The sequence below is a fragment of the Notechis scutatus genome, chromosome 14 (assembly GCF_049901735.1).
Source record: "Notechis scutatus isolate UNSWTSFEM ecotype Mainland chromosome 14, rNotScu1.2, whole genome shotgun sequence".
Classification (NCBI taxonomy): Eukaryota; Metazoa; Chordata; class Lepidosauria; order Squamata; family Elapidae; genus Notechis; species Notechis scutatus.
The window spans coordinates 2774270-2795561 of record NC_142022.1 but is presented as its reverse complement, the minus strand read 5'-3'; the positions used below and the strand labels follow the sequence as shown (position 1 = coordinate 2795561).

Sequence of the window (21292 nt, the reverse complement as noted above, 5' to 3'; positions counted from 1 at the left end):
AAAGTAGATTTTCTTGCACACACAGCTTTCATCCTTTTGTCTAAAGGAGGAAATCCTTTTGCTTATCAAAAAGGAAATGTGTGGGTATTTTTAATGGGATTTTATTATCTGATGGATTTTTAACTTTTGTTTAATGAATAAAATGCTCAGGTGTGACATGTGGATGAGTCTCAACCCTCATATACTTTATTATTCAAGAGAATTCCTGAATAGAATTAGCAGTTTATCGTATTATGTGCTCAACACACCCTGCTTCTCGCTCACAATCACTATTTACAAAACACAATGATCCCTCTTGCACATTCTGTGGTGGCAATTTCTCCTCCCGTTGATGGAATTCATGTTGCTTCCAATGTTTTAATCCTAAACGATACAGATGTCCTGTTTCAAATTATTGGCCTTTAAATCCATTCATTTTAAGCCATTTTCTTGCCGCTGTTGTTTTTCGCCCGACAGTATAGAAGGGAAAGCACCTTTGAAATGATTGTTGAGTTCTCGGCAACAAGGCCAAACCCAGACTGGCCACCTCCATGTCTTGCATTCCCCTATCCATCATCCCCGGCCATAAGCAGCGATTGTGCTGCTGTGAGTGATTAAGATAACCTTTATTGTCATTTTTTTTTACCGTGAGCACACTGGCACACATTAAAAACGAAATTTGGCTGCCTGCTCTCAAAAGAAAGCATACATAACGCTGTCCATTTTGAATGCATGGCGGAACTTCACAAGGTTGATACCATATCGAACAAAACTGACTGAATCTAGACGTTCAGCTTTGGAAGATCATGAAGCCAACTCCTAGAAGGTAACAAGGAAAGCAATTAATATAGAGGATGGGTGGCATCCTGGACAACACTGCGGACCTGCTCAAGTATCGCTTATATGCCATGCCCTGGATCGAAGGAAGTGAATTACCAATGATCTTTGCTGCTGTCCTCGCCACTCCCTGCACAGCCTCCTTGTCCCAAGCCCGTGATGGCGAACCTATGGCACATGTGTGCCGGCACTCGAGCTGCACATGTTACCTCACTGCGCATGTGCGCACCTCACAGCTGATTTTCGGTGGGTTTGAGGCCTTTTTCAGCCTCCCAAAGGCTTGAGGAAGGCTTCTGCAGGTTTTGCAGGCCAAAAACTAGCCCCGTTTCATCACTTCCAGTTTTTCAGAAAATACCGGAAATGACGAAACGGGGTGAGTTTTTGGCCTGCAGAAGCCTTCCTCAAGCCTTTGGGAGGCCAAAAGGCCTCAACCCCACCGAAAATCAGCTGTGAGGTGCAGTGCAGGTAAGGGGGCAGCGGTGGGTGGGTGGGGATTGTGTGCTTGCATAGGGGGGACACGCATTGCCTTGATGCTGGCACATGAGCGCGAGTGTGCAAGTGCATGCACAGTTTTTGGTACAGGAGCCCAAAAAGGTTAGCCACCACTATCCTAGGCAGTAGTGCTTCCAACCCATAGAACAGGATGCTCCCCCTATAGAAAATGGGAAGGACAGTCTCACTGTTGAGTGACCAAGCTATTTATCCAGAACATCTGGAGAACAAGATGTTCTCGTATCAGCAACAACTACTTCCACACACATAGCAGTTCTGAGCATTTGTTATAGGAGGAAAACTTGATGTGGAAAATATTAAGGTAATCTCTATTCCAGATCAGATATTATCCAAATAGTATCAGGACCCCCAATAGAAAAAAATGGAAGTTTTGAGTTGAATTGAATACTTTATTTAGCTAAATGGGATGAGACACGCGAGGAATTTGTCTCTAGTACAAAAGCACTCGATATACACGCAAAGCAAGAGAAAGAAGAATATATATAAAAAGGGAAGTAAAGAAGATAGTGCAATGATCAGCAATAAGAGTACAGCCCCTTGTTTATGCAACCCTCTTGTTAATAAATGGGAAATCCTGAGTGTGGCGGGGCATTGCATTAACTCCCAGCTGGCGAGCATATGGGCATGGCATGTTGGCTTGTCAGGTAACCTAGTTCGTAGCAGTTTCCAAATCATGGCCGCTGGAAGGCGGCGGACTTCAATTCCCACAATTCCTCAGCGGCCAAATGCGGCCGCCGTTTCTACTTTAAAAGCGAGGGGCGGGGCTGATCGTTGCACGCGGGCCAGCCGGGCCGGCGGACACCAGGCCGGCGGACACCAATCAGGGGCCGCGACTGGGCGGGGCGTTGCCAGGGTTTGGATCCGTTGCTTTTGGCGGGAAGAAGATGGCGGCGGCGGCGGCGCCGAAGGAGGAAGAAAGCGGCGCTCCTGCCGGGGCCCCTCAGGATAAAATGGGCCGCGAGCAGATCCTGGACTACACGATCCATCAGTTCCTGCAGGCGCTGGACGCTGGAGGGTGAGAGGGCCGGGGCATGATGGGTTTGGAGTCGGCGGTTGGGAAACTTTGAGGACCTGTGGAACAGCTTTGCTGGCTGAGGAATTCTGGGAGTTGTAGTCCACAGGTCCTCAAGTTGCCATAGTCCCCCACCCCCTGCTCTAAAGGAATGACGTAACTAGTGGGATTATTTCCCCCCCCACCCTCCTGCTTGAAGCCCCGCGGACTTATTTATTTATTTATTTTTTATTTATTTGATTTGCCAATTGTTTACAAGATAATAAGTATAAGTGTATACATAGTTGTGAATACATGAGATGGGTACATATAAGAAAAATAAAAAAGAAGAATAAGAGAAACAATAGGACAGGGACGGTAGGCACGTTGGTGCGCTTATGCACGCCCCCTGCAGGCCTCTTAGGAAAGGGGTGAGGTCAATAGTAGACAGTCTAAGGTTAAAGTTTTTGGGGTTTGGGGAAGAAACTACAGAGTCGGGTAGAGTATTCCAGACATTGACCACTCTATTGCTGAAGTCGTATTTCCTGCAATCAAGTTTGGTGCGGTTAACTTTGAGTTTGTATCTATTGTGTGCTCTTGTGTTGTTATGGTTGAAGCTGAAGTATTCATTGACAGGTAGGACGTTGCAATGTATGATTTTGTATACCATGCTTAAGTCAGACCAAAGAGCGGTAATTCAAGGTTTTCAAGTTCTAGAATTTCAAGTCTGGTGGCATAAGGTATTCTACAACGAGTAGAGGAGTGGAGAACTCTTCTTGTGAAATATTTCTGGACTTTCTCAATTGTGCTAATATCAGATACGTAGTGTGGGTTCCAGACTGATGAACTGTATTCAGTATTGGTCTAGCAAATGTTTTGTATGCTCTGGTTAGTAGTGTGATATTACCAGAGAAAAAGCTACGTGGGATTAGGTTAACAACTCTTAATGCCTTTTTGGCTATGTAGTTGCAGTGGGCTCTAGCACTTAGATCATTAGAGGTGAGTATTCCAAGGTCCTTTACAGAGCTTGGATCATCAACAAGATCTTGACTATTCAGCCTGTATTTTATTTTCTGATTTTTTTGCCAATATGTAAGACAGAGCATTTATTTGTTGAGATTTGAAGTTGCCATTTGTTTGACCACTCTGATACATAGTCAAGATCTTTTTGTAGGGTAGCAGTATTGTCTGTGGTGTTGAATAGTTTTACATCATCAGCGAAGAAAACGCAATTGCTCTTAATATGATCACAGAGGTCGTTTATGTAGAGTATGAAGAGAGTTGGTCCTAGAACACTGCCTTGGGGGACACCACTATTGACAGGTACTGGATTTGATAGGACGCTCCCGATTTTGACCATTTGTTGTCTGTTTGACAGGAATGCTTCTATCCAGTTATTCAGTTGTCCAGAGATACCATAGGATTTTATTTTTAGGAGTAGTTTGTCGTGTACCACTGAATCAAAGGCTTTACAGAAGTCTATGTAGATTGCGTCTATTGCTTTGCCCTGGTCGAGTTGTGTCGTCCATATGTTTTTGCAGTGTAAGAGTTGCAGATTACAGGATAGTTTTTTCTGAAACCAAATTGTTTATTGGAGAGTAGGTTATTTGTCTCTAAGTGAAGGATGATGGATTGGTTAATAATTGATTCCATGATTTTACAGGTGACGCAGCATAAGGAGATTGGCCTGTAATTTTCAACTAGGCTTGGGTCTCCTTTTTGAAGATGGGGATGACTGTGGCTTGTGACCATAGGTTAGGCAAGGAGCTGGTTCTGAAAGATTTTCAAAGATTATGCTTAGATGTTTGGCTATGGCAGTGGATAGCTTTCTTAAGAAGTAGGCACATATTCCATCCGGTCCAATAGATAGAGATGGTTTTAGGTTGCGTAGTGCTTTTTCAACATTGTCTTCTGTGAAATCGATATGTATTAGATCATTGTTGTTATCTGTGGTACGGCTAGGAAATACTGGGCATGATCCATTGCTGTTTACAAATACTGAGCCAAGAATGTGTTAAAGATGTTGGCTTTAATGGTGTCGTCGTTGCAGTCTTTACCATCAGGTCCTATCAAGGGAGGATGGACCTTGAGTCTTTTAGTTTGTTGTTTACAAAATTGTAAAAAGCACAGGTGGAATTGGTGCTTAGAAGGTTTTCCTCTTGTTTAATGTGATAATTGGTGCATTCGGTCTTTATCTGGTGGCATAAATTTTTGTATCGGTTTTTGAAATTGGCAGCGTGACCAGATTTGTTTTTCCAGAGTGATCTCTTTTTGGATTGAAGTTTCCTTATTGATATGGGTAATCTGCTTTTTGTTTTGTTTTGGGAGTTGTTGTTGGTACATATAGTTTGATGACTCTTTTGACTTCAAGTAAAAATATGTTGTAATGGTCTTCAACAGTATTGCATCCAGTGAATAGAGATTGCCAATCAAGGGATGAGAGATCGTTGTGTATAAGATCATAGTTGCCTTTTTGAAGTTACAATTGGGAATTACATCATTGTGGTGATTTTTGTGTGGACGTATGTTGAGACAAAAGTCAATCATATTGTGGTCACTACTGGAAAAGGGTTCTTTAGTTTGTATTCCGTAAATTAAATTCAAACTATTGCAGAAGATGAGATCGAGGCAGTTGTTTAGTCTAGTGTTGTTGGTTACTAGTTGTTCCAGTCCCAGATTTGTAATAGCATTGTAGAAGGTTGTGTGTATGATTTCAGTTGTACATTCATTTAGGGTCCAGTCAATATGAGGTAGATTGAAATCACCAAGAAAGATAAAGGGTATGGGCAGGATGCAGCCCATGTTAGTAATGTATTTAGCTTGTTTACATGTTCGATGTCATAATCAGGTGCTCTGTAATATAGTAAGAATCGAATTGTGATATTTAAGGATAGTTCACAGATTATGGTCTCAGGAAGAGCAAGCTCCTGGGTAACTTGGATATTTTTTAGATGTAAGGATTTTTATAGAAGATAGCAACACCACCTCCTCGACGATTTTCACGATCTGATCGGTAAACATGATAGTCTCTTACTGTGGTAATGGAGTCGGGAGAGATGCATTGAGCCATGTTTCACAGACAAATATAATGTCAAAGTTAGCCATATTTAGGAGGATGAGAAATTCAGGTATTTTATTCACGAGGCTTCTTGCATTGAGTAGTTTGCATTTAAGGCCGGCAGTAGTTGGAATTGAGGTAGTTGGGGCGTGCGTGCCTAGTCTTGGGTGATGGTGGATCGGTTGAGGTAGGGTTGTGGTTGAGGGTAAAAGCTGAGTATTGGGTTGCGTGGCTTACTTTTGATACAGTCAGCATGGTAGTCAATGTACAGGTCCTTCTCTCCATTGTCTAGACGGTTTTTGAGTTCAATGCGGAGTACACGGGAGCGGGCACGTTGCTGTATGGTTAGGTCAGGGCGGCAACGGAGGTTCTTATTTCTTACTTCAATTCCCAGAATTCCCCAGCCAGCTCAGTCTAGCCAGGGCTCCCCAAGGGGGTCCCTATCGACCCCCAAGCGTCAGTGGGAGCATGGGGGTGTGTGTGTCAATAAATGATGGAGGGGGTTGATTGGCGGCGTCACCTTTGGGAGGCGGCTCCTTATACTGAGAGAAGTGGCCAGATGGTGGTCAAGCGGCAGCAGATGCTGGACTTCATTTAGTATATTACTGGAGTTTGAGTTTCTTAATACATTTATCATTAGAGCAAGGGTGTCCAACCTTGGCAACTTTAAGACTTGTGGACTTCAACTCCCAGAATTCCTCAGCCAGCAAAGCTGGCTGAGGAATTCTGGGAGTTGAAGTCCACAAGTCTTAAAGTTGCCAAGGATGGACACCCCTGCTTTAGAGTGTAAGGTCCCAGCAAACAGTTTCCCCCCAGCCACGGAGATGCCAAAGAGTGAGACTCCGGATGAAGCTTGCAAAAAATAACAGCTTTTTTATTCTTTGGCCAAAGCAAAAAGTCTGGGTGAGGATGCTATGTCCAAACCATACAGACAACATGCATATAAGGAATAGCCACATGCTGCGAGAGGGGCTCAGTATTATACACATTTTACACTCAGAGACAAAAGGTCCGTCATTAATGTGGGCAATGTCTTCCCCTTCCTTATCCGTGGAGCCGTTCTTTGTCCGTGCTCTGCCCATACTTGGTTATTTTACACCGTATCCCCTTGTCCTTGTGTGCTCGTGCTCCCAGGCTATGGAGCAGGATGTCCATGGGAATTGTCTCCCAGGATGTGTGTGAAGCAAATTGCAGAGGTGAGAAACCAGAGAGAAAAGGATACGATTCTCTTACAGAAATGAATTCCTAACAAACGACTTCCCTCCTTAGAAAAATAGGACAAGCAACTTCTTTAACAGGTGCAAAGAACAAAGGTTGGATGGAGTCATGTCAACATGTCATTTCAAGAGTTGTGTGTCTGTAAGAGCTTCTCAGTCCCCATCCAGGTCCTGGTTGTCCCAAAGGTGCTTTTTTTCAAGAGGCAACTGGCCTTTCGGGTTTTTTCTTGGACGAGAAGCGAAACGTCTTCAAAAGAAAAAAGCAAGAAAGTCCAGCTGCCTCCTGAAAAAAGCACCTGTGGGACAACCAGGACCTGGATGATGACCGAGAAGCTCTACAGACTATACAATTTGGGATGGACACCCTTGGAATGGTGTGGGAGCAGGAATGGATTTCCAGAGGGAAAAAAAAACTTCAGACTACAGGAACCATTTGCACCACTCAGGTAACCCTGAGGACACAGACAAACCCCCAAGTGGCCTCAAGGACTCTGAAAGGATGCAAATGACCAGCTGTCAGCAAGGAATAGAAATCCTTCCATTCCCCACCATCCAGTCAGAGCCGAAGAAGCTTCTTGGATGAGAAGTGAAACGTCTTCAAAAGAAAAAGAAAAAGCAAGAATCTCCAGTTGCCTCCTGAAAAAGCACCTTTGGGATATTACAGTGAGTTTTGTTGTTATTAGGGTTGATTGTACAGTCAGCCAGATGTTTAGAACAGATTTGGCGTGGATTTGGCCTGTGAGCTGAAGAATTTGGCGATGTTTGGCTCATCTGCTCCATGCATCAGATGGTTATCAGCAGCTCACAAAAAACTCAGGTGTGTCATTTGGAAAAGGTGCTACCAGACTAGATATTGGTAAACCCCAAACAAGTTTTGTTCTTCAGGAGGTTTTCAACTATGGGTTGACTTTGCGTATGAGAAAGGTAGAGGGGATGTTGGCCACCAAGTAGACTTCAACCTGCAAGTGAGGTTTAGCATTATTCCTGAAAAGGAATATTTTGTGTTTTATAAACCTGATCGGCAGCTTCCCTTTTTTTGTCCCTAGATGTCAGCTTTTCTCCAAGTGCTACAGCTGCCTCTACAAAGCCCATCCTGAATTCACAAAATGTATTTATAATCAGTTCATATCCCATCTGCAAAATTCTGTACAGGTAAGTCTCAGAACATGGACATGAAATTAACTCACTGTAATTTCCTTTCTTTTTTTCAAGGCAGCCAGTAGTTAGTTAAAAGCAAATATTCTCAATTTACAAAAAAATGATTAGGGGACCGAAGACTAAAACATGACAAAGAATGGTTGCAGGAATTGGGAATGTCTAGTTTAATGAAAAGAAGGAACCATAATATTAATGAAAAGAAGGAACCATAAAAGCTGTTAATTTTGCAATCAGGTAGTCCAGGGGTGTCCAACCTTGGCCACTTTAAGACTTGTGGACTTCAACTCCCAGAGTTCCTCAGCCAGCCTGAGAACCTGGAAGAATCCCAAGCTAAGGGCCAAGGTTGGCCCCTGAGCCTGCATTTACCTCAATCAGCGACTCTAGGGGCCCCTCCCTTTCAGGCCACGCTGCGGGCACCAGCAGGGCCGCGCCAGCCGTTTCCTTCCGCTGAGTGGCCTGCCCTACTGACATCAACCTAGGGCAGGGGGGGAAGGGACACCCACGGGGCGCCCTGTCTCAGCCGGGCGCCTTTAGTGAAGCCCACACTACCGCTGCTCTGCCCCAAACATCCAGGCTGTGGTTTAACTCCGACTTTCAAAAATTGGGCTACATTGAAACTTTTATAAAAGTTTTTTTTTCAAACAGGCTGTTTTGAGCATTCCCATTTAAACATGGCATCTTAGAAGGCTACAGGACAAAAAGTCCACTTCTAGACTAAGCTGTTGGCATGAGAAAATTGGGAGCTTCAACCAATTGTCAAGCTTTTGGGAGCAGATATCAAAATTACAAAACTTTGGTTTTTAACAGTATTGTATTAAATAAACAGCACTTGCCTTACTAGATCTGAAAAATTTTTATTAGGAAACCCAAATTTGAGAATGCAATCTGTCAATTGAAAACACATCCTCTCCTTTGGGGAAATTGGACGAATATCGAAACTTTTTTCTGAGGTTAGGGCTAGCCTTCCGCTTTGCGTTCCCGCTCTTTGGGAAATATAGCCAGCTTTCTCTAAGGCTAGAACTGCATTCTCAGAAAAGCTTTGAGTTTTGATCCTTTATCGTATTTATTGGTTTTTTTTTATCTTTGTTTTATCTATTTTGTTCTATTAGTTCTGATTTTCTGTGTTTTGTCACCGGATGAGCCCCAGGAGTCGTTTGATTGCAGTGGATAAATGTTTTCACCTGAAGCAGGCTGTCTCCCCTGGGGAAAACGGCCTGTGTGCTCGCCGCTTCCTTCACATGGCCCATTTCACCCATTTGATCCATGCCTCGCCAAGCATTTGCAGCACTCCCGTTTGGCTGCATTATAGAACCGTACTCCGATTTTAAATTCCTATTGATTTATTCATATGCTGCCTTTATTAGGTTTACAAACAACGGCTTCCCCCTCTGTTTCTCACCACAGCCCTTGGCTGGGCAGAAGGAGAGGGGCCGGCCCAAACTCCCCTGGCTGGCTTTCATGCATTTGAGTTTTGATCCCTTTTATTCATGTATTTATTGGTTTTATTTTTTATACTTTTGTTGCGCTTATTCTATTTTGTTCTATGCTTTGTTTCTAATTGCTAATATTTTTCTGTGTGCATTTTTGTGCACTGGATGAGCCCCAGGAGTTGTTTGATTGCAGAACTAGAACTCCCACTCTCTCCCTTTCCAACCGGGCGCCATTCTCTGGCTGCCAACCTTTTGCAAGACAACCCAGGCGGTCTTCCTGCCACACACCCCTCGACTGCCTCTGTCTCCGCAGGAAGAGGTCCAGGCCCTCAAGGAGGAAGGGAACCTGCCGGTGCTCCTCAAGTCCCTGGATAAGCTGGAGAGAGAAGCCAAGGACAAGGAGGCCCCTGCCTGGTAAGGCTCCCTCACAGGCAGCGGCATTCCCGGGACTCACTCTGCAGCCTGCAGTCTCCCTTCACAGGCCCTTCTTGCTTTGGGACGGCTGGGGTCACGCCTCTCAGTCCAGCAACGCCCTGGGTTAACTGCAGAGGGGTGGCCTGGCCCCACTGCAGAAGGCGGGGGTGGGAGCTTGTACAGTGCCTTCTCCTGCCAGGAGAGTGGATGGCCTCGGGGCAGGGCTCCTGACGTGCACCTCCTCTCTGAATCCAGGCGCCCCACCGGCATCCCCGAGGAAGACGTCCGTGGGGCAGTGGTGCCCTACCTTCTGAAGCAGCGCAAATTCCTCCAGAAATCCCTCCAGGACAAGCAGGAGCGCAACTCGCAGCTGGCCGCCGCTGTGCTGGCCGGCCGGCAGAGGATTGCAGAGCTGCAGGAGCAGATCCGCCGGCAGAAGGAAGAGTGGCAGGTGAGGGGTCGCCTTGGCATGCAGTCGGGGCCGGGCAATTCACAGGGATTGTGGTTAGTGCTGGAGTGTCCAATGGGCCCTTGAAATGCAGGTGGGGGTCCTCGACTTTTATCCATTCCTTTAGTGATCTTTGGAAGTGACAGTGACACTGAAAAAGGCGGCTTGCAAACGGTTTTCACTCTTTCGGACCATCATTTGATCAAAACTTGGGCGCTTGGCAACTGGCCTGCATGTCTGCCTTGACGGGTCCCGGGGTCACCGTTGGTATCCTTCCCAGCCGTCTTCAGACCAGCAGAGTCAATGGGGGAAGCCAGATCCGCTTAGCGACGGTGGCAAAAAAAGGTCATAAAACGGAGCGAAACTCACCGACCAACTCCCTTACTTAGCAAAGGAAATTTTGGGCTCAGTTTTGGAGTCATAAGTCAAGGACTATCTACAGCCAGATGAACCAAAAGTGGGGATCCTAATCCAGATCGCAAACTGAGGAAGAACAAAAATTAAACAGTTTTCTCAATTTAAAAAATGGTTTGTTTTTTTTTCAAAGTAGCACAAGAGGAGATCAGGTTGCCCCGTAGTGCAGGGGGGGCGTCCAACCTTAGCAACATTAAGACCCCAAGACTTCAACTCCTGGGATTCTCCAGCCAGCTGGGCCTTGAAGTCCACAGGTCTCAAAGTTGCTCAGGTTGCCACGCAGGGCGCTTCCTTCCCTCCGACCTGCTCTAGTGTCCTCCAGCGAGGGCGGCAGAATGCATTGCACATCCCAGTGCAGGCGGTCCTTGGCTTACGACCACAGCGGGGCCTGGGAAACATGTTAAGTGGTGCAGTCATTAAGTGAGGCATGGCATGCCCACGCCCAATTTTGCAGCCCTTTGGCCACAGTCATTAAGTGAGACATCACGTGACCGTGACTTGCTGGCTTTTCCATTGACTTTGTCAAACTGGAAAGGCTGGAGAGGTTGCCAATGGTGATCCTGGGACGTTGCAGCCACCATCGATACCCACTGGTTGCCCTGTGTGCCTGTTGTGATCTGGCGGCCACAGGCCACAGCCACGGTCAAAAGTGCAAGGACTCCTCATTTCCCTTTTTTTCAACACAATTGTAATTTTGGAAGGTTACTAAGCGAATGGTCGTAAATCAAGGACTAGCTGTTGGTATTGGGACATCTCACTGCTGAAGGTGGCAGCAGGATTTCCTAGGGAAGGACCTCTGACTGCTCCTGGAAAGCCCCTGCAAGGCTTCACCTGAAGGCGGGACAAGAAGCAACGGGTGGAAGGAAGCTAGTCAAGGAGAGAAGTAACCTGTCAGGCCCTTTTAGAATCTGACTCCGAGGGAGAGGAGGAACAGCCAACGGAGTGGGAGTGTAGCTCCGGAGGTAACTGGAGAAGGGCACAGGCCGGCTGGGCATTCAGAGGAAGACCCAGGCCCATTCCCTCTTCATCCTAGGGCACGCAGGGAGGAGTGGATAAGGGAGAAATGTGAATGGCATGGTTTACGGGGGAGGAAAGGGCCTTGATCCCCTTCATGGGCTGCAGCTGGGAGGACTGTTTAAAAGGACAAACTACGCATGGCCCATTGCTGGAAGCAAAGCGTGAAAATATAGTTTGTCAGTTCTTATCTGAGTTCTGGCGTCCTTCCCAGTGTGTGTGTGTGTGTGTGTGTTTGTGTGTGTATTTCGATATCTGTGGACATCTTCAAGCCCTTATCCTGCCTGGTCTCATTGGTTTGTGTTGTTTTTTTTCCTATTTATAATTGATATGTATTTTGAGTTTGAACGGAAATCCTTCCTTTTCGCAACTGTTTGTGGGGGAGATTTTTCTCCTGTCCATGATTATTGGAGCTTTGAAGCCAAGTGGAAGGAATTAAAGGGGCTTCTCCTGTTTTTGTGACTTTGTCGGTCTTGTATCCCACCTTGGGTCATCACACAACCTGGAATTAAGGAGGAACCTCCTGGCAGTCAGAACCATTAACCAGTGGGACTGCTTGCCTTCAGAAGTTGTGGGTGCTCCATCACTGGAGGTTTTTAAGAAGAGACGTTCCGTTAAGAAGAGATGCCGTTGATCTGAAAGGGGATAGGAGGGAAGGACTAGAAGACCTCTGAGGTCCCTTCCAACTCTTCTTCTGAAAAGACATCCCACCTGGTAGTAGCCCCTCTCTTCTCTGCAGAGCCTCTTGAGCCTCAACCTCAGTGACTTCCAGAAGAGGGGACGTGTGCTCCCCATGGTGGCTGGGGGATTCTGGGGGGTTGAAGCCCAACCCTCAACGTCGCAGAGAGCGGGGGAGGCTGCTTCCTCTTACTCAAAGGCTGTCCTGGCAATGGACTTACTCTCTCCTTGCTCTCCTTTCAGGGAACTGCTGTCGATGGCCGGAAGACGATGGAGAACTTGGATGACGTCTCCTGAGGAGACCTGGCTGCTTCTTGGGGGGGCGAGGATGTGAGGGAGACCTCAGCCACACAGTGAGCCTGGGGATTTTTCTGCCAGGTTTCCAGAGCAGCCCTTCCCCTCTTGGCTTGACCTGGGGGTGTGTGTGCATGTGACGATATCCTTGTTTTTATTCCAATATTACGGCTCCTGCTTTGTATTCCTTCCCCTCACAATATTCATTCTGCAAGCTCTCCGGTTTGACAGCCATGGACTTACACAAATACAGGCGTAGGAGGACAAGCAAATCATACGATCAGACAACAAGTGTCCCTTTGTAGATTGCATCTAGATTCATGTTTCTAGTTGAAGTTTGGACCTCTTAAAAGTTGTTGAAAAAAACACTGGGCTAGATGGTCTCCAAGCTCCCTTTCGTTCTTCGGCATCTTTTCTGACCTCCGAAGAGCTTCTTCTCACCCTCCGCCGTCTTCCTCTCAGGGTTCAACCAGCTTTTTCAACGCCTTGATGAGCTTTTATTTTTAGACTCCTGGTCATCTTTTCTCGCCTTTTCCCAAACTTTAGCCATGTATCTGAAAAAAGGAGGCCTGGCTTTCACTGACCCTTTTTTTGGTCTGGGAAGCATGGAAGAGATTTTGCTAGGAGAAGACCTTATAGAATGATTAGAATTAATTAGAATAGAATAGAGCTGGAAAGGGACCTTGGAGGTCTTCTAGTCCAGCCCCCTGCTCAAGCAGGAGAACCTGTGCTATCTCAGATCACAGGCTGCCTAGTTTCTTCTTCTTTAAAAAAGACACCCGCCTCTTCTGCAGAGTCCTTCATGCAGCTCTTCGGGGTTATTTATGTTATTACCTATCCAATTTATTTGCTGTCTGGCTCACATTTCAGGCGACTGAGGGGCTTGTTGGATTCACGGGAGAGGAACACCCCCAGAGACAAATCTCCCGGGAGCTTCTGGTTCTGGGTTCTAAATGTGTGGCCCGTTTTGCTTCGATGCACAGAGCTCTTGGAGCCAGCCAGGCGGCCCAAGACTGGCGCAGACTCTGTGGCCCTCCAAACATCTGTTTTTGATCAGAAGAAACGGGTTTGGGAGGGAGGCCGACCCAGCTCAGGACTCCGTAAACAAAGCCCCGATGGCTGTAACACGAGATGCCAAGGTAGAGAACGCCCCAAAAGGCTTCTGCCGCCTCTTTCTCTGGCTGGGCTTCTAGCAGTCGGGGAGCTGTTGAGGCCTCGCTGAAAAAGCAAGTGGACGTTGCTTCTCTCGAAGGAAGCATTCCTACAGCAGGTTTTTTTTTATTTTTATAATCAGGTTTTTTTTTATTCCAATCTACACATACACAACAATGCATTAACAGTGGCATCAATGTACATTTGAGTATAGGTAAACTTAATACCAGTCCTCTCTCTTCATACACATATTCACATTAAATCAAAATCCTTCATTGCTTATTTGCAACATTTCAATACTCTCTCCTAGTGCCAACCACCATGTCAGTTAAACACACCTAGTCATTTCATTATTCAATTTCCTCCTCGTTTTTTCCCCTTTTTAAATAAAAAAAAATCCTCGTTTGGCAAGCACTGTGGTTCCAGGTTTCACATCTCGGTACAAACATGACCATAGTTACCTATTCATTTTGCTTGTTCAACTTCATATCACATTAACCTTATTAGTATCGAATATTACATTTATCCAATTCCAATTCACGTTATAACTTATTTCATTTTTCTTAGGATATTCTCATACCTTTTTTTACAATGTTATCTAAAATTGACCTAAGTTCCTCACTAACAGCCCCATGGAATACTGCTCACCTCTTCCAGGTTAGCTGGAGATCCCAAATTTAGCAATATGTTATATGACCTGGAGATTTCTCTGTTTTCAAGCTCTCCTAGTTCATATTTTGCATCTTCCTGTCCTCCAGTTTCCTCACAAACCGATATTTTGGTGTCAGATCCTCACATTTGAGAACTACCAAATCACTAATGTTCTTACCTGTTGTGAGAGGTAAGGATTATCCGCCTGCTAAGCCCTAAAAAAGACGAACTGCAGTTAATGCAGCCAACACGTTTGCACGTAGCTGCTAAATGTTGGATGAACTTGGATCCCAAAGTCCTGGCAACCACAGCTCCATAAAATGTGCAAACAATTGTCTCCTTCCTTGGGAAATCTCCATGGTTATAAGTTGCAGCCGCCTATATTTTTTATTTCAATATAACGAATAGCCACGAATAGCCATAGTAATCCTGCACAAGAGGGGAACCGTCTTGCCTGTCCTGAAGGCAGAAGGTGAAGCAGTGGATGGAAACAAGGAGAGAAGCAACCTGGAACGAAGGAGAAACTTGGAACGGGACAATCTGGAACAGCTTCCTTCCAGAAGCTCCGGCTGCTCCGTCACGGGTGGCTTTTAAGAAGAAACTGACAGCCGTTCGCCTGATGGTCGAAAGCTGTGATGGCAAACCCTCTCTGGGCATGCGAGCCATCGCCCCAGCTCAGTTCTGCTGCACGTGTGCAGGGGGAGGGGTGCACGCATAGGGAAGTGCGTGCATACATGGGAGATGCATGCACATGCTTGGGAGATGCGTGCCTATTGCACTTTTGGGATGCACACGCTTTGGGCACTTGGTGCTGAAAAGGTTCACCATCACTATATAGGGTTTCCTGCCTGAGGAGGGGCTGCACTAGAGCAGTGGTCGCCAACCGGTGGAGAAAATTTGGGTGGTCCACAGAGAAATGTCCCCCCCTCCCCCAGAGCAACCCCCCCCAAAGCAATTAATCCAGGCTGCACGGGAACACAAGGCTGCGGAGCCCACATGGCCCACTCACTCCTTACCCAGCAAACCTGCCTGCTAAATTGCTATTTTTCCTTTTTTCCCCCCCGACCATCATCTGTTCTGCTGTGCCAGGAGATTCAGATTAGCTAGAAAGCAGGAAATGGTTGGATTTCTTGCTTTCTATCTAATCTTTAAGCAGAGCCGAACCTCCCTTAGGACTGAAGGTTCTATTGGTCAGTGCAGACTCAGGTAGCCGATGGCAGAAACACAGATCTCTAAGTGAATCTGTGATTCTGTGAGCAACTCAATCTGCCTGCCTGCTTTGCCTGCTTTGGGGTAAGAGTTTGTTTCTTTATAAAAAAATTCAATATTGACATAAACATTTATAATATTTACATACAAGCCATGCCCAGCCAGTCACATGACCACTAAGCCATACCCACAAATTAGGCCGTGCCCAAGAATTGGTTAAGAAACTTGAATCCCACCCCTGCCTCTGGGTTTGTGCGTTTGAGGGAGAGAATGAGAGGGAGGTTAGATCAGATCTCTCTTCTCTCCCACCAACGTCAGGAAGCCACTATTGGCCAAAATTCATATTAGTGGCCCCGTGGATTTAAAATTATGAGTTTGGTAGTCCCCAAGGTCCAAGAGGTTGGCGACCCCTGGACTAGAGGCCCACGAAGGCCTCTTCCAACTCTTATTCTGTACTCTGCCCACAAGGCCTCTTGGGGTCAAGCCTGGTGGCCACTTGAGCCATCAGCAGCGGACGTTTAAGGGTCTTTCAGGCTCCTTCAGTTGCGTGTTGGAGACTCTTCCTAGGTTAGCTCGACTATTTGATTACATTTTGTTGAAATCACTACCTTCTGCTCCCAACAATTCAGAGCGGTTTGCATTTCCGTTCCCAGGCTGCGAAGGCGGCCACCTTCATTAGGACAGCTGAACTTGTACCAAATGGTTGTTTTGGAGTTTTGAGCATCCTCCAGGCTGGGAGGGGAACAGCGGCTGCTCTCGGTGCCACGTCTGTCTCGAGGGACGTGTGGGGTGGATGGAGGTGCAGGCCGGCCCTGGTATTCGGCTGGCTTGGCCCCCGCTTGCTAGGCAGGATAAAGCGGGGCCAGGAGATTCACCGTTTTACATCTCAGGTTGCGTTTTGCGCCTTGCAACTCGGCCAGAGGCCCCGGGTGAATGGGAGCCCCCCCCAAAGAAGCCCTGAGTTTGGGGAATGAGTAACTTCCAACTGTCCAAGCCCAGCCTGTCATTATTCTTTCTCTCTCGGGCACTGCCCAGGCTTGAAGCGGAGGAAAACAGGCCCATGTGGCATTCAGAGCGGCGACTCGGCACCGGCCGGGGCTGGGTGTCTGATGCAAGGGAGCCCCACAGTTTCCTCTCCCCGGATCTGGAAGCCGTCCCAGGGCTCGAGTTCAGCCGTGCGGCTGCCCCAGACAGGATGCCTGGCGGGGGAAGGACGAGGAAGCGGCGAGTGAAATCACAGGCTTCGCCCGCTTTGGCCCAGGCCCGATCTGCACAAACCCTGCGGGTAATTGCTGGTAATTACAGCCCCAGGGCCTTTCCCCCTCCTGACCTCACTCTTGTCCAGCGCTCTTGGGCCAAGGGCCAGCCCCCTTCCTCTGGGTCCCCCATCCCATGAAAACCGGTGCCACCCTGAAACGAGCCAGCCAAGCGCAGGGGCTGCACTCTGCGCTGTCCGTCTGACGGTAACCACCGTGGCTTCCAAGTGGGAGGAAAGATGGAAACCGGCCAGTTTAACCAGTTTTGGTCCAGAGAACCGAGCACCAGCTGTCAGGTGAAAGAAACCCCTTAGACTCCATTGTTATGGAGGAAAGGACTTCAAAGTGGTAGCATCAGAAGAATTCAAGATCTGAGGCATTCGGGCGTGAAAATACAGTTATGGCAATGTGTGTCCCCCCCCGCCCGTCCCCCCAATAGTTCAAACTGGCCATCCAATCTGAGACGTGCATAATGTCATGTGGAGCCTCTTCAGGTCGTGTTTCAGACCTCTGGCTCGCCAGGACGGTCGGCCTTGGCCTGAATAGATAAGAAGCCGCAGCTGCGCAGTAAGCAAGGAAGCAGAGTCCAGAAAGTTTTCTCAAGTTTTACAGCTCACCTTCTCAAGCCTCCAGCACTCTTGCCCCCCCCAGCCCAATTCATCTCCCCCCCGTTTCTATGGCAGCCAGAAAGACAAGCAGAAGGAGGATTCTTGGAGGTTGACCCCAGCAGTCCTTGCCCTCAATGGAGCCCAGCATTTGTGTTGCAAAGCGAGGCATTTCGTAAGGGAAGAATTTTAGGACCTTCCTTGCCACCGTTGTTAAGTGAATCACTGCAGCTGTTAAGTTAGTAACACGGTTGTTAAGTGAATTATCTCCCCCCGTTAACTCTGCTTGTCAGAAGGTCACAAAAGGGAATCACATGAGCCCAGGAGACACACTGTGGCCGTCGTAATATGAGCCAGTTGCCAAGGGGTGGAAGTTCCATTCCACGGCCACGGGGAGGCTGCAACGGCCGTAAGTGTGAAAAATGGCCACAAGTCATTTTTTTCAGTGTCACTCTGGACGGTCACTAAATGAACAATGGTAAGACAAGGTTGCCTCAGGGATCACCTTTCCTTTCCAGGTTTCTGCCTTGCTAACAGGCTCCCCGTTCTGCCATCGGAGGAGGGAACTGCCGCCTGTCTCTCGGTTTGGGTTTCTAGTCAAGTTTTTTAAAATAATATTTTAATCTGCATGGTTTTAAGGTGTTTTAATTATTTTTATTTCGTTTATAACGTAAGTCACCCAGAGTCACCTTGTAGATGTGTGGCACAACGTTTTAATAAGGAAGGAAGAAGAGAGAGAGAGAAAGAAAGAAGAGAAAGAAAGGAAGGAAGGAAGGAAGAAAGAAAGAAAGGAAGAAAAAAGAAAGGAAGGAAAGTAAGTTTAGATGGCCATTTGAGATGCCATTACAGGAATGATGGGTGCCTGAAGAAATCTTTTGGGTACCACACCAATCAATCAAGATGTGCAATAAAATAAAAGCAGCAATTTAAAAGGAAATTTGTTTTTTTTCTTTTCTTTTCCTGAGACCAATTCTTAAAAAAAAAAAAAAGATACCAAACAACTAAAAGGGCACAGAATGAAATTATAGCAATGCCTAAATCCAGACAGTAAAATAATAAAATGTTGATCGATAAGGCCATCATTGACGTTAGAAAGCCCCCAACTTAGTGCCCTAAAAGTCACCCTGAATTTGAACGCTTCAACTTTCGTGGGTTTTCTGTGGAAATCCCGGCTCGGAAGGAGTGGCCCTGGGAGTCCAGCCTCTGCCCCTTGGCAAGGCCGGGAGGGCGCCAGTCCCTGGAGAGACAGAGCGCAGGGCAACCTCTGATCTTTGGGCAGGAAAGCCATGGAGCCGAAGGGCCAACCCGCGCCTTGCAAGGCAGGTGGGCATTTGAGGGACCTGGCCTGCCACCCATCCCCGGCCACCTTCCTAGCCCAGAGGGCACCCTCGGGATACAGTCAAGAGGGCGGAATGGAAGCGCCATCACTGCCGCAAACATTTTCGGGAGGCTTCCGTCGCACCTGGGTGTCTCTCTTGGGTGATGCTCAAGTCCAGAGGCCCCCAATCTGGGCAACCTTTAAGCCATGGGGGACTTGAACTCCCAGAAATCTCCAGGCAGCCATGCTGGCTGGCGGGGAATCTGGGAGTTGAAGTCCACAAGTCTTAAAGTTGCCAGGTGGACACCCTGCTAAGCCATGGGGGACTTCAACTCCCAGAAATCTCCAGGCAGCCATGCTGGCTGGGGGAATCTGGGAGTTGAAGTCCTCACGTCTTCAAAAGGAAGGAGCCCAGACAACTTCCAAGCTGACCTCTGCGTTTCCCTCCAAAGATGCTGCCGTGAAAACTCCCCGAACTGTTCGCCTCCCCTTACACCCCACCTGGAAGGAGGCCTCCCCCCACCACCAAGGGCTCGGAGCTCCGCCAGAGCCCCCTCCCCAAACTCCGCGCTTGGCGGGGCTCCCGCCTTTCCCCGCCTCCCCTGGCCCCGGAGCCTGGCAGCTTTCCCGCAACGCCCCCGGAGGCCGGGCGAGGATAAAGGGGGCGCCGGGCAGCCGAGGCCAGAGACCCGCCCGGAGCATCCCAAGACCTCGCCATGAACGCCCTTCTGCTGGCCGCTCTCTGCGCCCTGGCCGCGCTCAGCCTCGCCCGGCCAGGTAAGGGGCGAGGTCTCCCGGGCCCCGGCCCTGGGACGAGGAGAGCCGCTTGGGGAGGGCAGGAGAGGGGCTTCTCGCCCTTCCCTCCTTGCCCCCTCGGGCTCCCCTTCCCCAAACCCAGCGAGCCCCCCCCCTCACCGAGGACAAGGCTGCCGCCTCGCTGAGCCGACCTCCCCCTCTCCTCTTTTGCAGAAGTCGATCACGCCCGGAGGGCCGACGGGCCGCCCAAGTCGGGAGGTGAGTCGGAGCGCCTTCCGTTACGACCCCCGCCCCGTCCCAGGCCCTCTCCTCGCCCCCGGCCCAGAAGGGGAGCAGCCTTGAGGCGCCTCCGGGCACCTGCTGGCACCTTCAGCCTTTGCAGATTCCGGCCGCCCCTCTGGCGCTGCCCCCTTGGAGGGCGGAGGGGGGGGTTCTCCTCTACTGGAGCCATGCCAGGCAGAGCCCCCCCCCCCCAGCCCCTCTGCCCTGCAAGTCGGGGGCGGCGCCCTTTGGCCCGGGCTTGGAGCGAGAGAGAGGGGGGGGCGGGACAGGAGCCGTGATGCCCACCACCTGGCTCGGGTGGGGAATGGCCCGGGTGCCCTTTTCTTGCCCTTCTCTCTGCAGGGAGGGTTTAAGAAGAAGCGGCCGCCTCTTCCTTCTGCGGACCCCATGAGGACTAGAATCGGACATAAACCCTCCCAGTTGGAAACAAAGAGTTTCCCAGTTGCCCTCCTTCCTCCCCTGTCCTAAACACCCCCTCCCTTCCCTGCAGCTTTTGTCTCCAAGCGAGAGGGGGCTGAGATCGTGAAGCGACAGAAGAGGAACTACAACAGGTACAGGAAAGGGGGTGGGTGGCTGACCCCTCCCCTCCCCTCCCTCCATTTCCCAGGGGGATTCAGTCTGCAACCCCCTCAATGCCCAGACACCACCACCCCTGTCCCCCTGCAATTGGACTCCGTGGACATTTCCACATTGCCGCGAGAAGCCCGAATTTTGGGGGTTGGGTGGGGTGTCAGAAACCTTGAGTGGAAGGACCCTTTGAGGCCATCTAGCCTAGCCTGCTGCCCAGAAGGAATCCTGGTTAAAAGACAGACTCCCATTTGCAAGAAGCTTTGGCTGAGATTCTAGAAGCAGCCGGGTTCAAGAAATAGGGCAGGGGCCACAAAATGGAGAGAAATCTCCCTCTTACCCAGGGCAAGAAACGGGAGCCCTTCGTTCTAGGAGGAAATCCAGGGGATGCAGAGGCTGGTTTTGGAAGGTGGGGGGAAGAGAACAGAACAGTTGGAAGGGACCCTGGAGGTCATCTAGTCCAACCCCTGCTCAAGCAGGAGACCCTATTCCACTTCGGACAAATAGCTATGCAGTCTCTTCTTAAAAACCTCCAGTGATGGAGCAGCCACAACTCTGGGAGGAAAGCTGATCTATCTATCTTAGCTATCTATCTTCTCACCCTCCCTCCCTCTATCACCTATCTATATCTATCTATCTATCTATCTATCTATCTATCTATCTATCTATCTATCTATCTATCTATCTATCTATCTATCTATCTATCTATCATCTATATCTTCTATCATCTATCATCCATCTATCTCATCTATATCTTTTCTCTCTCATCCATCTATCATCTATATTTTCTATCTATCTATCTCATCTATCTATCTATCTATCTATCTATCTATCTATCATCTATCTATCTATCTATCTATCTATCTATCTATCTATCTATCTATCTATCTATCTATCTATCTATTATCTATATCTTCTATCATCTATCATCCATCTCATCTATATCTTCCTCTCTCTCATCCATCTATCATCTATATTTTCTATCTATCTATCTCATCTATCTCATCTATATATCTATCTATCTATCTATCTATCTATCATCTATCTATCT

At 48.1% G+C, this 21292-nt stretch overlaps 2 protein-coding genes across 3 annotated transcripts in view; both read left to right on the top strand.

Moving 5' to 3' along the window:
- The first annotated feature begins 2191 nt into the window (after window positions 1–2191).
- Window positions 2192–14136, top strand: PMF1 (polyamine modulated factor 1). Of its 2 annotated transcripts, none has more exons than XM_087943255.1 (5): window positions 2192–2344; window positions 7642–7747; window positions 9497–9597; window positions 9853–10048; window positions 12395–14136. In XM_087943255.1, the coding sequence occupies exons 1-5, from the start codon at window positions 2214–2216 to the stop codon at window positions 12446–12448; spliced, it is 588 nt and encodes a 195-aa protein (XP_087799381.1). In that variant the 5' UTR covers window positions 2192–2213; the 3' UTR covers window positions 12449–14136. The 2 variants fall into 2 exon arrangements, with proteins under 2 accessions (XP_087799381.1, XP_087799380.1); XM_087943254.1 differs by having other exon boundaries at window positions 9853–10139; window positions 12395–12502.
- Window positions 14137–19269: 5133 nt separating this feature from the next.
- Window positions 19270–21292, top strand: part of BGLAP (bone gamma-carboxyglutamate protein) — a 4630-nt gene continuing 2607 nt past the window's right edge. Inside the window, exons 1-3 of the mRNA XM_087943256.1 lie at window positions 19270–19413; window positions 19606–19650; window positions 20165–20225. Coding sequence (XP_087799382.1) covers window positions 19353–19413; window positions 19606–19650; window positions 20165–20225 — 167 coding nt within the window. The 5' untranslated portion in view covers window positions 19270–19352. The remainder of the gene's footprint in view (window positions 19414–19605; window positions 19651–20164; window positions 20226–21292) is intronic.

Bases quoted from the DNA above. Each gene is read 5' to 3' on its own strand.
- PMF1 (XM_087943254.1), top strand. From the start codon at position 2,214: ATGGCGGCGGCGGCGGCGCCGAAGGAGGAAGAAAGCGGCGCTCCTGCC. The intron at 7,748-9,496 runs GTAAGTCTCAGA...CTGTCTCCGCAG, and splicing joins ATCTGCAAAATTCTGTACAG to GAAGAGGTCCAGGCCCTCAA. The intron at 9,598-9,852 runs GTAAGGCTCCCT...CTCTGAATCCAG, and splicing joins GACAAGGAGGCCCCTGCCTG to GCGCCCCACCGGCATCCCCG.